Source organism: Chlorocebus sabaeus, chromosome 23, assembly GCF_047675955.1.
Source record: "Chlorocebus sabaeus isolate Y175 chromosome 23, mChlSab1.0.hap1, whole genome shotgun sequence".
In the NCBI taxonomy this organism is placed as follows: Eukaryota; Metazoa; Chordata; class Mammalia; order Primates; family Cercopithecidae; genus Chlorocebus; species Chlorocebus sabaeus.
The window spans coordinates 48,049,151-48,066,731 of record NC_132926.1 but is presented as its reverse complement, the minus strand read 5'-3'; the positions used below and the strand labels follow the sequence as shown (position 1 = coordinate 48,066,731).

General features: G+C 49.6%; 1 protein-coding gene across 4 annotated transcripts in view; it reads right to left on the bottom strand.

The window, feature by feature from the left end:
- VDAC1 (voltage dependent anion channel 1) overlaps positions 1-17,353 on the bottom strand; it is a 33,160-nt gene extending 15,807 nt beyond the window's left edge. Inside the window, exons 1-5 of one of the 4 annotated variants that reach the window (XM_008014419.3) lie at positions 17,255-17,353; positions 5,675-5,747; positions 5,032-5,081; positions 3,708-3,860; positions 3,561-3,613 (exon numbers count right to left, since the gene is read on the bottom strand). In XM_008014419.3, coding sequence (XP_008012610.1) covers positions 3,561-3,613; positions 3,708-3,860; positions 5,032-5,081; positions 5,675-5,741 — 323 coding nt within the window. In that variant the 5' untranslated portion in view covers positions 5,742-5,747; positions 17,255-17,353. Of the gene's footprint in view, positions 1-3,560; positions 3,614-3,707; positions 3,861-5,031; positions 5,082-5,674; positions 5,748-17,019; positions 17,120-17,254 lie in introns of those variants that run through there. The other 3 variants (XM_038007923.2, XM_008014418.3, XM_008014420.3) reach the window with 3 other exon arrangements.
- Positions 17,354-17,581: the final 228 nt, after the last annotated feature.

The window sequence follows — 17,581 nt, the reverse complement described above, 5'->3', positions numbered from 1 at the left end:
GTTGCAGCCAGCCAGGATCACACCACTGCACTCCAGTCACCATTTGCCAAGCGTAACTGCTGCAGGCAAGAATTACCAATGGATGTTACTATTTGTCAGCAAAGGTATGATGAGAAATAGAATATCTGCATATCTCAAAGTGTCTACCCACAAGATACTTAATAATTACAAAGAGAAAAATAGTAGCTTTACAGTGAAGAGAGTTGACAGACACCATTTCAAAACTGATCACCAAAAATGAGGCATATTGATGATATTCTTCCTAACATCATGTGCTGAGAAGAATACAACAAAATAACTTCTATGGTTGCCAAAAATGTAAAACCTAAATTTAATCATAAGGAAGCATCAGACAAATCCAAACTGAGGGACATCTTAACAAAATAATTGGCCAGTCTTTTTCAAAAGTGTCAGGGTCAGAAAATATTCCAGATTAGGGAAGACTTAACAATTAGATGCAATTGGCAGGGTGCGGTGGCTCATGCATGTAATCCCAGCACTTTGGGAGGCTGAGGTGGGCAGATCACGAGGTCAGGAGTTCGAGACCATCCTGGCCAACATGGTGAAACCCCGTCTCTACTAAAAATACAAAAATTAGCCTGGCGTGGTGGCACATGCATGTAATCCCAGCTACTTGGCAGGCTGAGGCAAGAGAATCGCTTGACCCAGGGAGTCAGAGGTTACAGTGAGCTGAGATCATGCCACAGCCCTCCAGCTTGGCAACAGAGAGAGACCCTGTCCCCCCCCAAAAAAAAAAAAACAATTAGATGCAATTTAGAATCCTGAACTGGATCACAGATCAGAAAAAAGACGTCATTGTGACAACAGATTAAGGGTATGATATCAACATTAACTTGCTGATTCTGATCATTATAGTTATATAAGCCATTAACATTAGGGGAAGCTGGGGGAAGAACACAGGAGAACTCTGCATACTATTTTTACCACATTTTTCTAAGTATAAAATTACTTTGAAATAAAAAGTAAATTTTTTTTGAAAAGGGTGGGTGCGGTGGCTCACACCTGTAATCCCAGCGCTTTGGGAGGCTGAGGCAAGCAGATCACCTGAAGTCAGGAGTTCAAGACCAGCCTGACCAACATGGAGAAACCCCGTCTCTACTAAAAATACAAAATTAGCTGGGTGTGGTGGCGCATTCCTGTAATCCCAGCTACTCAGGAGGCTGAGGCAGGAGAAACACGTGAACCCACCCAGCACTTTGGAAGGTCAAGGCAGGCAGATCACGAGGTCAGAAGTTTGAGACCAGCCTAGCCAATATGGTGAAACCCCCGTCTCCACTAAAAATACAAAAATTAGCCAGGTGTGGTGGCCCATGTCTGTAGTCCCAACTACTTGGGAGGCTGAGGCAAAAGAATCACTTGAACCCAGGAGGAGGAGGGTGCAGTGAGCCAAGATCACACCACTGCACACAAGCCTGGGCAACAGAGCAAGACTCCGTCCCCCCTACACCCAAAAAGAAAAAGCAAAAAAAAACTTTCCTTTGCATTTTATACTGCAGGGTCTGGAGACCTCTGCAAAGATCCCTAAGGTAATGCGAAGGAAATCGCCTATAAATTCCAAAGTGTGCTATCCCAGGGCAGCAGGCAAAGTCCCAGGCAGCAAATTCAAGCATGTGGGCACATCCTCCAGCCCCTCATCCTATCCCAGTATTTTTCTGGATAACCTCTCCCTGATATCATGGCAGAGTTCCTGGCGGGAAAGTACACAGCACTGCAAGAAGGCAGTGGTCTTGCAGAAGAAACTACAGCAGAGAGGAGGAATGAGAGTAAATCAGCCCCTTAACAATGGTCTCTTCAGATCATCTATAGCCAGGCTATAAGAAGACATCTCCAGAGGGTAGGAACCCTGTGTGCCCACTCACTTGTGTGGACCACACACCCAGCACAGGTCTGGACTTGGTAGATCCTCCCTCTAATAAATATTTGTTGGAAAGGAAAAAAGGAAGAAAGAAAAAAAATATATGAAATGGCAAAACTGAAAAATTGATAATGCCATTTAACTACACCACTTAAAGATGTTAAGTTTTATATGTATATCTTACCACAAGTTTTTTTTTTTTTGGAGACAGAGTCTCTCTCTGTAGCCCAGGCTGGAGTGCAGTGGTACGATCTCAGCTCACTGCAACCTCTGTCTCCTGGGTTCAAGCAATTCTCGTGCCTCAATATCCCAAGTAGCTGGGACTACAGGCACGCACCACCATGCCTGACTAATTTTTGTATTTTTATTAGAGATGGGGTTTTGCCATGTTGCCCAGGCTGGTCTCAAACTCCTGACCTCAAGCAATCCACCCACCTCAGCCTCCCAAAGTGTTAGGATTACAGGCATGAGCCACTGCATCCGACCCGTTTTTTTTTTTTTTTTTTTTTTTTTTGAGATGGAGTTTCACTCTTCTTGCCCAGGCTGCAATGCAATGGCACCATCTAGGCTCACGCAACCTCTGCCTCCCAGGTTCAAGCAATTCTCCTGCCTCAGCCTCCCAAGTAGCTGGGCTTACAGGTATGCGCCCACCATGCCCAGCTAATTTTTATGTTTAGTAGAGACAGGGTTTCTCCACTTTGGTCAGGCTGGTCTCAAACTTCCGACCTCAGGTGATTTGCCTGCCTCAGCCTCCCAAAGTGTTGGAATTACAGGCATGAGCCACCACGCCCAGGCCACAATTTTTAAAAACTGAAATTCAGTACATGCCCTTGATCCCATCATCAGTATACAAAACAGTCTTCCCCAGGTTTAGAAGACCCACCAATATGAGTGGAAAAAAACAAGGGTGTATTCTAAAAGGGAGTAATTCCTTCTAGGCACTTTGAAAAGCACCCAGGAATTGAGGCAGACCGCCATGCTATCTTGCCAACTGATGGGTTAAGAACTAACAAGCCTAATACATCTGTGGCCAGAAGGCCTGGAGAAAGTGCAGCCTCAGGAGCCACCTTGCAGTTACATCCACAGGGTCTCAGTGTCCCTAAGCAGGAAGCTGGGATAAGGACTTCCACACCTGAAGAAATGAGGCTGGCAAGTGACCAGTTAGGCCCTGCTTCCAAATGTCACCCACTCCCATTTGGCCATGGCCACTTACATCACCAGCAGCCTAACTCACATGAAATGGCTATTACTGAACCAGAAATCCTGCAGCCTCCATGGCTGAAGCCAGGAGAACACTAACAAAATGCAGAATCTTATTACAAAACACTGCTAAACACTGCTCCGAATCCTCTATTAGAAAGTGAGCTCCTTGGGGGTAACAATCATGGCCTGGGCATCCTTAGATCTCCAGATGGGCACAGGGTCAAGCACAGGCGGCACTTAGAAAACATTTGTTGGGTAAACACCAATCCTGAATTAGGAAGCGCTCATTATAGCACAGTCTGTTAATGCATAGATGTGGGTACGACCCCGGGACCAAATTAAAACCAGAGGACTTAAATTGCCAGGTCTTGGAGGCCATATTTTAGGTGCTATCAGCCCCCAAAACATTTTGTCACAAAGGGCTTCTACCACCTGCAACCTAAGAGGACATCCTTGTGGAGAAAACAGATGAGAATCTTACCCAGTGTTAGGTGAGAAGGATGAATCGAAGGTCAGCTTCAGTCCACGTGCAAGCTGAACAGAAAAGAAATTTGCCAGTAGGTTTAGTCACAAGGCAGGCCGGCAGATGTGAATTAGCAAATCCACGTCTTTTCACAGCAGCCATTACCTGATCTTCCACAGTAATCTCGGTGCCTAGTGTATTGTCAGTGTTCCATTTCTCTGTAAACGTCAGGCCGTACTCAGTCCATCTGTACTTGGTTTCCAGACTGCCCGTCACTTTGGTGGTCTCAGTGTTGGCTGAGCCTGAGCTTGTAAATTCCTTCAAAGGAGAGAGAGAGTCACAGCCTGTACCACAGCACTCACTTGGCTTCACTCAACTCCTAAACACTACACTTGCCTTTCTGCAAGAGGCAAGACCCTGAATGTGGCGGGGCCAAGGCTAACTGTACAATTCAAATAGATATTTAAAGTACAGATGGGAGTAAAGGAGCCTGCTATGTAAAGAAATCTTATGGGCAATTTCGTTGTCAGCAGACAGCTTCCTTCCTCCCTGTAACTCTTCAGTCTGGACAGGAAAGCATCTCCCCTCCATCCTGGCTCCAGCCTGGTACAGAAAAAAAGCCCTGAGCTAAAGCTGACACAGCAGTAACTCAAACTCAAAACTTCTTCCTTCCAACAATTACTGCACACACAATTTAAAAGGGACTACTAAGATTACTTTAAAAGCACTTATGTGGTTGAATACAGGTGAACTTGAAAATAAGAAGCGCAAGGAAAACTGAAACTGAGAACTGCCCCATTCTGCTCTGAGTATTACCCGCTGCTGAATTGGGGGCCTATTGGCATGGTTCCCCTGGACCACCCATCATGTAGAAAATGGACTGAATGTGAAAACCACAAACTGCCAGGATTTAAAAAAAAAAAAAAAAAAAAAAAAAAAAAAGTACCTTCTTTTGGCTTTGCCGGCCAGGTCATGACAGTTATTTGTTGATCTACAACAAATTCCCATGTTCCATACAATGGTCACTATTTGGGAAATGGGTACACTAGAAACCCAAACCTCACCGTTACACAATACATCCATGTAACAAACCTGTACATGTACAGCCTGAATCTAAAATCTTTTTTCAAAATAAAAATAAGCCAGGTGTGGTGGCTCATGCCTGTAATTCCAGCACTTTGGGAGGCCAAGGCGGGCGGATCATCTGAAGTCGGGAGTTCAAGACCAGACTGACCAACACGGAGAAACCCCATCTCTACTGAAAATACAAAATTAGCCGGGCATGGTGGCATGCGCCTGTAATTCCAGCTACTTGGTAGGCTGAGGCACGAGAATCGCTTGAACCCTGGAGGTGGAGGTTGCGGTGGGCTGAGATCATGCCATTGCACTCCAGCCTGGGTGACAACAGTGAAACTCCATCTCAAAAATAAATAAATAAAATAAAATAAATAAATAAATACTCATGTTCCATGTGGGTTGGACAACTTACCAATCCATTCTCAGATTTTGTTTTCAAATCAAGCTTTATTAAGCCAAACCCTAAAGAAAGAAGAAGACAACTGTTAATAGGTTAAATAACTATCTAGAGAACAGCACCTCTGCCTCCCTCACGGTTACTTCGAAATGCTTTTTTAGAAGAAGTACACTACTGCCACATGGGCTGAGGGCACCCAGTCTCTGCTGCTGCTCGTGGGGGGAGTTCAGCTGCCATGGAACAGCAGCAGACAGAATGGGCACAGGCCCACCTGGGTCCCACCTGCACTCCCAGCAGGGTCTGAGAAGAAGATGCCTGACAGCTGGCAGAGACACAGTCATCGGGCCTCGTGGGCATGTGCCTAAGCACAGGCTAAATATAGAAGCCGCGCTCCACTGCAACAGCTTCCACAGGGTTGCTCCACACTTGGAAGAGAAAACAGGAATACCCACTTGACAGCATCAATGCAGGAGCCCGTCCAACTGGGGGCACAACCAAAACTGCTTCATTTGCCACACAAATGAAAGCTTCTTTTTTCCTTCACGTGAAAGTTCAGAACAGCTGACCTACCCAGGTCTCCTAAACAGTTATCGGTAAAGTCTCAAACATGCCAACTCAGTCTGGGAGCTGAAAGGCACCCCCTCTCTGCAACACTCACCATAGCCCTTGGTGAAGACATCCCTGGCAGATTTGCCAAGATCGGCATACGTGGGTGGCACAGCCATCTTCTGCTACGATAAAAGAATCACCAGAATAAATGCATTGGTAATTAGGGAAATTAGCTTTCCATCAATAACAATTATTAGATGTAATTAGCAACCAATAAAAATCACCTAGCACTAAAACATCCAGGTAGCTTATCCTCCCAGATGGGCCAAAAAGCCCTTGCTGTCTTGTACTTCATTTTGTGGCCAGAGCTTGAGACACTCAGTGAGTCTTTGTTGACAGAGGATCAACAATTTAGACCTCTCCTCCTCAACATCCCCAGGACTGAGCCCAGGCCCAGAACAGAGTAGGAGTCAGGAAATATTTGCTTAATGAATAAACTGTCAAAGACACATTCCCACGAGCCAATGACTTTACGAATTTTAGGACTGTTGCCAATAAAACATATCCTCTTACAAAATGCCAGCTACTAGGACATTAAATGCACCGAATAGAAATAAGAGCTTTTCATGGGAACATCATTTTCCATGTGGCTCTGATTTCATTCATTCAACAAATATTTATAGAGTGCCTACTATATGCCAGGATGGGCCCAACTTTTCACAAAACTTTTGGACTTTATGGGAACCCACTTCGTATTTCTCATAGAAAATACGGTAAAACCTAACCAATTTGGCAGCTCTTCACGTGGAAAAAACCCAAATACATCCTACAAATAAATTAATTTAAACAAACATTTTTTAAGCTCCAGTGTAACTTTATTTTCAAAACTAACCATCAAAGGACTACTTGGGATTGCTGCATATCACTAAGTTAATCAATAAACATTTATTAAGCACCTCAGTGCTCAAGGAAGGAGAGTAACTCAAATAGTCTTTGCCCTGAGGAGCACACTGCATTCCTGGAAGGCTTTGCTTTGGCATGCTGTATATGCCGTGTACACAGGATTAATATCCTCATCTGGGACTGTACACTGTGTGCTCTGCCCAGGAGCAGAGGGGGTCAAGCATGAGAAAGCCTCATCTCCTGCACCTTCTCCATTCCCAGAATCATTATTCTCAACCAGAAGGACCATTCCATTTATTTTAAAATGCAGTACACCTAAATTATCAAAATGCATCTGCATATGCACCATCTGAAGTTACATGTATATATACTCACACAAGTAAACACATGTATGACTTGCTCCTGGTGAGTGGGAGGGAGCCCACTAAAAAGTGGTTCAAGTGATCCTGGGGGAACAATATAACAAATGGAAGTTGCATTCTTGGCCAAAGTTTTAACTTCAAAGGCATTGCAGGAGGCCACAGACTCACTGAGCACGTTGCAAAAGAAAAAGTATAAACTTCTACAATTTTAAATTGTGAAGTTGTGGTCCAGGTCCTACTTTACTTTTTCCAGATGCTTTGTTAATTTTATCCCAGCTCACTTTTGTGTCAGAGCAGAGACCGAAGAGCAGCGAGCTGTTTACTCTGTCCTATTTTTGTCGCTGCTGTGTTATTTCTTGCACATGATCAGGCTGGAACCATGGACAGGTCAGCCCACATTAGGATCAGGATAGAGCGATGATGGGGGAAGAACCATTTTACACTGCCCGCCACTGGCTCTTTCAAGTTTGGGGGCTCCCCTCTCCCCACCTGTTCCTCCCTCCCAAACTAACCCTGTAGGTACATCCCCCTGGGATAGACCAGGAAACCATCCACCAGATCCTCAAGAAATATCCTTTGCCTGACCCCTTCCTAGGAGAACAACTCCGGATTGAAAGCTGAGGCAATGTAACCCCAGGCAGACACAGAACATAACAGCAAATGGCCCAGAACATTCTCCACCTGACAGGGTTAACAAACCATCAGTGAACCAAGCACCCCCCTTCAGTGCTATCCCTCCCAGCTGGGCTACAAACTCAGCTCAGGGTGGGGGCTAGGGAGACAGGAGGAGAAGCAGTCCCGTGGTAATATCTGTGGGTCAGCTAAGACCTCCCTGGACCTTAGGAGCCAGAGCCTTCCCCCACGACTCTCCCCTGACCCCACAGAAGAGATGCCTCCCAGACACAGTAGCCTTCACATCTGGACTGGTCCCCGCTCAGGATAAAGGCAGAACACTCATCTACTTAATGTTCCCCAAATGCCCTCTCTCATCGCTAATCCCCAAAACCCAACAAGCACAGCCACCTGTCAAAAAACACCCCACCCACAGCAAACATCAGCCTAAAGTACAAGGGCCACTAAGGAGATTACCACCCAAGGACAAGGGACTCAGACAGCAGAGCTCAGAAGAGCAGACTGGACCCCTCCTGGGGCCTCTGGGAGCTCCAACACGGCCAAGCTCTTTTGGGGCTGTGGGGTCCCACAACAACCACGTAGTTGGTACCAGCAGCACACAAGTGAACTTGCTGGTTCACCAAAACATATCCTTATCCAACACCTCACTGTAAACATGCTGGATGCTGGCTTTCTCTTCTGTGTGTCATGCTCTCTTCCCCATCTCCTTGAACACAGACAATGAAGCACAATCTCCCCCATTCTGGACCCCCAGGTAAGCATTCTCCCCAGCACAGCACCTGGCAGGGAAGACGCACAGAAACCACTGGCTAAATGGAGTCAAGTCTACTCCTGGGCCTGAAGTGACACCACCGAGGACAGCAAAAGGATGACTTGCCCCTTCACTAAAGGCCCCCAACTGCCAGGTAGTGGTAGCTTCCCCTCCTGCTTTTTGTGCACTTCAGCCCATCCCCCGCTGCACTGATCTGACAGAACTAAGGAAGGCCCGAGACAGTTTGGCCGCTCCCTAAGAAGTTCAGCTTTCTTACAGCTACAAACAGCACCCCCAAAATGCCCATTTTTACACAGCTCTTGAACCCATTTCAGAGATAATCTGCATTCGTTTTCTAAAGCGAGGACTGGAGGAAAGAAAAGTCGGCAACCTGCTTTCACTTAACACCCTGCCAGGGCGCTGACTTGAAGGCTGAACCCTGGCCCTCACCCCTCCCAGTCACTCCTTCCACCCAGATCTGCTCCAAATCGGAGTCTGTACAGTTGGCTATTGACACACAGCTGTCTCTGCAGCATCCAACCCCCAGGGGCCATCACAAGCCAAGCCTCTAGAGGCTGCGTACGAAGCAGGGCAGTCTGACATCAGCAAAGCAGCTAGCCCTGGAGAGACAGAAGTCAGAGGGCATCCTGGGGGAGACAAAACCACAGGCCTTTCTGCCTGACTGATGGCTTCAGGGCAGAGCCCGGGGGCTTCGTTCCCACTGGTTGGTAGGAAAGAGAGGGATGGGCAGGGCCAGGCTGAGCAGACCCGCCTGCAGTCACTGAAGACTTTGAGAAGGACCAGCAAGTCACGCCAGGATACAGGAGTCCCTGGTTCCCCTCCACAGCCTGCCAGTCTACCTACCCAATCTTTCCTTGGCTGACCTTGAACAAATTATGCAACCCCCATTCCAGCTGAGGAATGAAAATCTGGCCCATACTGGAAGCTCAGAGGGGAAGGATAGTGTATCTATCACCCAGCGCAGTCTGCATAATACTTACGTAACCTCTGTCTTGGGGGTACACATCCTTCCTGGCTCATCAGCTGCATGGCAATGACAGCTGCTCTGCTCACCGTGCCCCCACCCCACCCTACCTCATACACCTACCCCCAAATCACACCTTTGAACTCAAAGCACCCCAGAGCCTGTCATGCATAAATTTATCCAAAATATGGAAAAAGCTATGTATATAAAGATGCTAAGGCCTGGCTGGCACACAATAGGCATTCAATATAAATGTGTTTGATGAGTGAATGAGCAATGAGCATCAAAGTAGTATTGAGTAGTAGGGGAAAAAGTAGAAACTTGGAATCTGACAATAGGAACTTATTATAATGTAACCAGGAAGAGCAAGCTCCCTCTGCAGGGCCACTGTTGCAGCACCACCAAGAGTGGGGGAGTTGGGGAGACCCTCGACTAGCAATGACCCCCACTCTCTGCCTGCTCCCACCTCGGCCTAAGGAGAGCTGAACTCAGGCTGAGGAGACCAAGTGCCTTCAGCAGCACTGGTTGCTTCTGACCTCAATACCATGCATGGATTTTATTCTAAGGGCCACCAAGAGCCACTGCTGAGTGACTGCCACATCTGTGTTTCAGAAGCTTACTTAACCAGCAGACTGGCAAAAACGTAAATAATATCCAGTGTCAGTGAGGGTGTGGAAAACGGTCACTCTCGTTCATGCCAAGTGGGAGTACTACAGGTACACTCTTTTTGGAAAGCAATTAACCCAGCATTAACCCTAGTGGCAATTCCACTCCTAGGAAGCTGCTCCACTGTAGCAACCAAGGCACTCGAAGACGTGTACATCAGGATGCTCACTGTAGCAGTATTTGTAACACAAAACCCAGAAGCAAACTAAAAGTCCACCAAAGGGAAAATGAATGAAAAAGAAATTAAGGTACTATACTTGCAAACTAAGGCGTACCACATGGTAATCAAAAAGTATAAGGTGGGTGGCTCATGCCTGTAATCCCAGCACTTTGGGAGGCTGAGGTGGGTGGATCACTTGAGGCCAGGAGTTCGAGATCAGCCTGGCCAACATGGCAAAACCCCATCTGTACTAAAAATACAAAAAAAAAATCAGCCAGGCGTGATGGTGCACACCTGTAATGCCAGCGACTTAAGAGGCTGAGGCACGAGCTTAAACCAGGAGGCAGAGGTTGCAGTGAGCCAAGATCATGCCACTGCACTCCAGCCTGGATGACAGAGCAAGACTGTCTCACCAAAAAAAAAAAAAAGAATAAAGTGGATGTATGTGGTGGCACTGAAAGATAGCTATGATACAGTTAAATGAAAAAAGTCAGAAAATTTGTAATTCCGTGTAATTGGAGGAAAACCTTTTACACATCTTTCTATGTTCATGAATGAATGGGAAAGCACGTGGAAGGATACAAGCCAATCTGCAAATTGGGGCTGGCTTAGATATGCTTCTGGAGAAGGAGGTTTAGGAATGAACTTCAAATCGAATTTTCATTTTTTTGTTCTGCTTCAATATTTAAACTATTTGTGTATATTGATAATTTGTTTAAGGATAAAGAATTTTAATACAAAAATCAGCCAGATGTGGTGGTAAGTGCCTGTAATCCCAGCTATTTGGGAGGCTGAGGCATGAGAATCATTTGAACCCGGACTGAAAGGTTGCAGTGAGCTGAGATCATGCTACTGTACTCCAGCCTGGGTGACAGAGCTAAACTCCCTCTCAAAAAAAAAAAAAAAAAAAAAAAAATTTTAAAAGCCAACCACTGTGCCTGAAATTGAGCTGTGTTGTGTCCCAAGTCATGTTCCAAGGCTGCTACAGTAGCCATGCCAGAAGGCTACCTAGAATGTCCATACAGATTGCAAGAACAGATTTAAACTACACTGAGATGGAAGAGCTATCAGGCAAAATCCGTCGGGGCACATTTCACTCCCAGGTGACCACTAGTGGCTTGGCCACTTTGCCAGAAATCATGAGCAGGGCGGAGCTCCCTAACTTCAGTGTGCACAAGAATCACCAGAGGCACTTGTTCAACAAGAGCCTGCCAGAGGAGGTGGAACTCCTCCTGCCCTACCTCTCAGCCTGTGCCTAACAGGCAGGGCTGCCCCCAGGTGCCACTGAGAAGCAGCAGCTCAGGGTGGTCCCTGCACTAAGCACCCACCAGGCCCCCATCTGGTAGAAATATGCTCTTTTCTCTGCAGAGGCTCCCTCAAGAGGATTCAGGCATGTGCCAGGCATGGTGGCTCATGCCTCTAATCCCACACGCTGGGAGGCCGAAGCAGGAGGATCGCCTGAATGCAGGAGTTCAAGACCAGCCTGGGCAATATAGTCAGACTCTGTCTCTTTTAAATAAAAAATGAAAAGAAATAAATAGTAATAATAGAAGGATTCAGGCAGGCGAGCTTTGCATCCTGGGAGAGCCAACAACTACTGCAATGGTTGATACAGGGAGCAGGGTGCCCATGGGTCTCCAAGGCTCAGCTAAGAACAGCTGGGAGGAAAGGCCTTAGGCCTAAGGAAGTTGTTACGAGGAATAAGTGAAACAGGCAGAACAGCAGAAGTATCTGGCATGGAGTTAAGTGTTCAACAAATGGCAGTGGTAACCATAATCCACTACACTGGATACTCTGTCTGCCCCTCCAGATCCATTCTCCTCCCTTTCACCCTGCTCTGTGCCCCCAGAACTGATCATTATGGACTGCTATCCATGGGTTTAGGATTGGGCTTAGCCTATCAATATGAGGTGCTTGCAGAAGATGAGAGTTTGGGGAAGAATGAAGTCGGAGTAGTCACCCCGAGTCTCCCTCCCTGCTGGGCCTCAGATGGGTAACGACTACCTTCCTCTACCCAAGGCCACAGCTCCTGCCAAGAAGCTCCCTCTCTTGTAGGCCTCAGGGTGTTAACAGACCAGACCTGACACCCTGTCCACAGCTTTGCAAACGATGTCTTCATTAAACTCTTTTGGATTACCAAGTGTAAGTGTGCACCAGATCCCTGCAAGGACCCTAACCAACAGAGCAATCACAATCATCATCACCATCATTGCCATCATCTTATGATTCTGCTGAGGAAGAGAATACTATGGAAAAGTCTCTGGCCCCGCTGTTTCACCAACACCATTCTAGGTGGTTTGTCAGGGCAGAACTAGGCCAGCCTATAGGAGGGGTATCAGACCAGCCAGGGATCACAGAAACAGCACCTCTTCCTAGCCCTGAGGACCAGGAAAAGCAACTTCCCCAGCAGAAGGCAACCCTAGCTCTAAAAGCCAACGTGGGGGCGAACACAGTCAGCAGCTCGCTCACACACACGCACACACACATACACTCCAGCACTTTCTCTTTCTTGCTAGGAAGAAACAGCCCAGGGGAACAGTTCCTGGTTCGAGCTCCAGGATACTGGCAAAGGCCGATGGCCCTGTGCTCTGTGTACCCAATGCAGCTGTTCTCCCCTCCATCCTTCCACAACAGTCGCACAGTGGGCAGTAGAGCTTTCCAGGGGTAGCTTCTATTTTCAAACACACTGGCAGCTGGGCCACCACCAGCACAGCTGAGTTCCATGCTGAGCTCCTAGGCTCAGGAGAAGGTTGCTGACTCAGGGCAGCCTGCCCACACACCTATCAAGGGGAGATGGCCTGGGGTGGCAGCCAGTACACTATGGTCTGGATTCCAGGCACACGTGGGGCTCCTGCCTGACCTCAGGCACCTCAAGTTCCCTGGAGCCTCACTCCTTGGCCTGACCAGGTGGGCTTGAGACAGACAGTGCTTGGCCAGGTAGCCTCGGGAATCAAATAGATCTGAGTTCTAACCCACCCCACCACTTTCTAGATATGTGAGCTTGGGCAAGTTGCAACTTCTCCACTCCTTTTTCTTCAGCTCTAATATGGAGAAAGACAGCCTGGATTGGCGACACTGCGAGGACTGAATTAGCTCGTTAATATACACTTGGTACAGTGGCTGGTGCATGGTAAGCAGGGAACACACACAGTATTTTATCACACGTTTTCATTTTGTATATTTATTATAATAATGACTGCTGAGCATGTTCAAAAGGTCACCCTGAACACAGGGTCCAGAGTCCTTCATGTCCATAATGAGGCACTGTTTAGCTGACCAGGTCCTGGAAGAACGCCTCCCACCAGATCCCAGGGAAAACTGACCCTTATAATAGACACTCAGCACCACTGTCCTTGCAAGAAATAGAGGTGACCCCATTGTCCACTGCCAGTTGGCCCACACTCAGTCATGCACAGGGTCACTCTGATTGGTGTGGAAGAATAATGTCTCCCATCTGAACACCAATTTTGACTTTCCAAAAGGCATTCACATCTATTAGCACTTTGCAAGGGTCCCTTCGAGGGCAACTGCAATGTGAGAGCACCACCATTCAGATCAGGCCTTCAATCCCAACTCCACTCCTGCCAGGCTGCGTTACCTCAGAGTGGTTACCTCACCTCTCTGTGTTCGTCTGCTGCCCTGTGAAATGGAAACACACTACCTCTCTCCCAAGGTATAGGGTGGTGAACTCAACATCACAGAACATTCGTTGAGCCCCTAGAAAGGTGCTGAGCAAGCCCTCAATCAGCAATCACTGTGATGATGACAATCATACTTTTATAGCAGAGAAACTGGGCCAGGCGCAGTGGCTCACACCTGCAATCCCAGTACTTTAGGAGGCCGAGGCAGGTGGATCACGAGGTCAGGAGTTCAAGACCAACCTGGCCAAGATGGTGAAACCCCATCTCCACTAAAAAATACAAAAAAATTAGCCGGGCATGGTGGCGGGCACCTGTAATCCCAGCTACTCAGGAGCGTGAGGCAAAGAATTGCTTGAACTCGAGAGATGGAGACTGCAGGGAGCAGAGATCATGCCACTGCACTCCAGCCTGGGCGACAGAGTGAGACTCCATCTCAAAAAAAAAAAAAACAAGAGAGAGAAAGAGAAACTGAGGCACAAGAAAGTGACTTGACCTGTATGAGACAGACCCTGTGGCTCATTAGACCTGTGGTGTGGGCCCAAACTACCCTCCAGTGCTCTTTGCAGCACAGTTCTGAGTAAATAACTTAAAGTCCCACTCATCCCAAATCCCCTGAGTACACGGTAAAATGGAGAAATGTGCCCAGACCCAGCTGAGAAGCCCACTGGTCACCTTTTCTCAGTGGCTACCACAGGAGTCCATGGAAAACCCAAAGCCGCAGACTACAGAATCTTGGAGCACTGGGAGGTGCTGCCTCCAGGCTTGGGCTGGTCCTCAGCCACACATGCGCCTCTCTGTCACTACCACTGAAGACACTGCACCATGGGAAATTCCATCAAGGGCGAAGTGGACTTCAGTGCTTCAGGAGCATCTTCCTGGTAAGGGTGGAGGGTGGAGGCCCTTCACCACCCCAACATGTTCACTGTCCACACCCGCCTAGTGTTCAGCAAGGCCAGGGGCCCACAGGCACTTCATCCCTGTATGGTCCCCCACTTTCTGTGCTACAAATAACCCCTGCCTACAGCCCCACTCTAGAATAGCAGAAATAAAACTAAATCATCAACAATGAGTAGTCCCCACTACCCAGAGGCAGGCACCCTACTCTGGACAACCCCAGCATAAGCTGTCCATCCACCCACCACAAGGGAAGGGGTAACAGACCCAACACCTTCTGTAGAATCCCAATCACCCACGTCACCCTCCCTGCAAGCCCAGAAACACCAGTTCAACAAGTTTCCCTCGGGACTTGGAAAACCAGAGAATGAAGACAATGTATTTAAAGCACCTATTTCAAGAGACTATACAGTCTGTTACAGTTCTTTAAATATCTGTGACTCTCTTCTAGGTGAGGCTGTTTTCCACAAGTGAGATGTCTGTGTCCCTCAAAACGATGTCCAGGACCGGGCATGGTGGCTCACACCTGTAATCCCAGCATTTTGGGAGGCTGAGGTGGGTGGACTGCTTGAGGCCAGGAGTTTGAGATCAGCCTGGCCAACACTGTGAAACCCCACTCTACTAAAAATACAAAAATTAGACAGGCGTGGTAGTGTGTGCCTGGGATCCCAGATACTCTGGGAGGCTGTAGTGGGAGGATTGATTGAGCCTAGGAGATAGAAGCTTCCATGAGCCAATATGGTGCCACTGCACTCTGGCAACAGAGCAAGACCCTGTCTCAAAAAAAAGAAAAAGAAAAAAAGTTTAGGATCAAAGGACTATGGTCTGGGCCTGCAGCCCTTCACATGCCCATTCGAAAATTCCACAAATACCTAATAAGCACCTACTATGTACCATGTACTGAAATAATAAAACTTTGTCAATAAAGGTGGGTGGATTCTGATACAAGAGTGCATTTACCCCCAGAGACCCTTCTCAAGCACCTACTGTGTGCCAGGCAGCATCACACCAGGTACTGAAGACAAAGTAGCACAGGGCCTCAGTGCCTCAGTCTGACCCTTAAGAGCTGAGTCGGTCCAGAGCTGGGGTGGGCAGAATGAAGGCAGGCCCTCGGTAGTCTGCCCTGGTCTTCCCCTGCCTCAGTGGAGAAGTTTAGGCAACAGAGGAGCCCTTGCCCTTATCTCCCCAGGAGAGGAGAGGCTAGTCAAGGGGACAGGGACCCCGGACCGATTGGGCCTCTAAAACAGGGTCTGCTCCTGCAATCAAGGTCTCCACATGCAAACTTACTGCTCGAGCTTGACAATGTCCATCTGTAAACTTACAAGACTTTTCATAAATTAACGTGAAAGTTACTCAATACCTGGTATACAAATGCTTGTCAATAATAGTGCAAAAATGCTTAAAAACAGGAGCTACATTTATTGAACGCTTTCCACAACGCCACGTGTAGCAAAATGGTCTGCAGGGGATGGGCTGGATTCACCCCAAAAGCCCCAAGGGTGTCAGGGTTTCTACTTAGCCCTTCTCCATACCGGCACTGTTCTAAAGGTTTCATGTTAATTAATTCATTTTATTCTTCCCCAAAACTCAACGAAGGAGAGGTATAATTGCTCCCATCCTACAGATGAGAAAACGAAGGTTTGCGATCTTCCCAGCTGTGTGACCTTGTACAAATGACTAGGACTGCCGGCCTCTGATCCAACGTCAGGCTCCCAAATGCACCTCCGCGTTTGGCAAATGAATGAACGACCGAACCAGGAATCACTCCTAAGGCCAAGAAGGCCACATCCTTCCCCGTGGGGCCTCCTTTTCCTAGGCCAAACCTCCAGCCCAGGCCCGAGCTCCGGCCTCTACGGCCTAAGTCGACTCTCGGCCGGCGGGTTCCGCCCTAGAAGGCTCTGGCACAGGCGGGCGGTGCCGGGCGCCAGCTTCTGCGGGCGTGGGCCGGCCACGACGCGTGGGCCTGGGGACGCGGGGCCACGGTCGTCACGTGAGCTCATCCCCGCGGCGGCAGCGTGGCCTGCACCTGCCTGCTGGCCTGGTCCAGCGAGCGTGGGCGGCGAACGGGTCCCCGCCGGATCCACGCTGGTGGGATCCAGGGCCAGAGGGCGCCGCCGGGGAAGGTCACCTAGACGCGCGGCCCGCCGGGCCTCCACGCGGTCGCCCTTGCCCTTCCGCCCGCAAGCTCGGGCCGCCACTCGCCGCCAGCCGCAAGCGTCTCCGGACCCTCGGCCTCGCGGTCCCCAGCCCGGACCCGTTCGGCGCCCGCCTGCGCGGCCTTCTCTGCCCGCCAGCTAACCAGCCAGGCCCGCGCCGGCCGCTCGGGCTCCCTCCCCGGGGCCGGACTCCCGAGGCCCCTTGCCCGCTCCTCCCTCAGCGCCTCCCTCTCAGTTCCCCAGGGGCCCGGCCCCCGCCGTCCAGGGCGCAAGGGAGCCAGGGTCCTTTTCCGCTGCGCCTACCTCAGAGGCGGTGGCGGCGGGCTCGGAGGCGGCTACGGCGGGGGCTGCGGCGCGGAGGCAGGGAGCGGAGCCGAGCAAGCGGCGGGGCCAAGGGCGGGGCTGCGCGGACGGCGGCGGCGCGGACCCGCCTCCCCTCCCGCGCGCCGGGCCCGGCGCGCTCCGCCCCCAGGCCCCGCCCGGGAAAGCGTCCGGGCTGGGCCGGGGTCCCCATACCGCTCGCGAGTCGCGTTCTTACCCTTCCGGGCCCCGCGGCCTAGGCAGCAGACACGGGAGCCTGCGGGCGCGCGGGAGGACCTGCGTGAGCCCGGGCACGGGGAGGCGCGGGACTGACGTGTGCACCGTGTGTGCGTGCGCAGGGACACGCGGGTTCTTGCTGGAAACCTCGGCCCCAGTGGCAGCGCTCGGGAAGGGGGAGGAGGCCTTCCGATTCTCTGAGCGGTGGCCCCGAGGTCCCTGCGCTAATGGAAGACGCGCGAGGCTTCTGGGCCTCCTGGTCGGCCTCCGCGCTGCTAGATCCCCCGGGAGTTGATGTGGCCGGCGCTGGACTCGAGCCTTGCCTGAG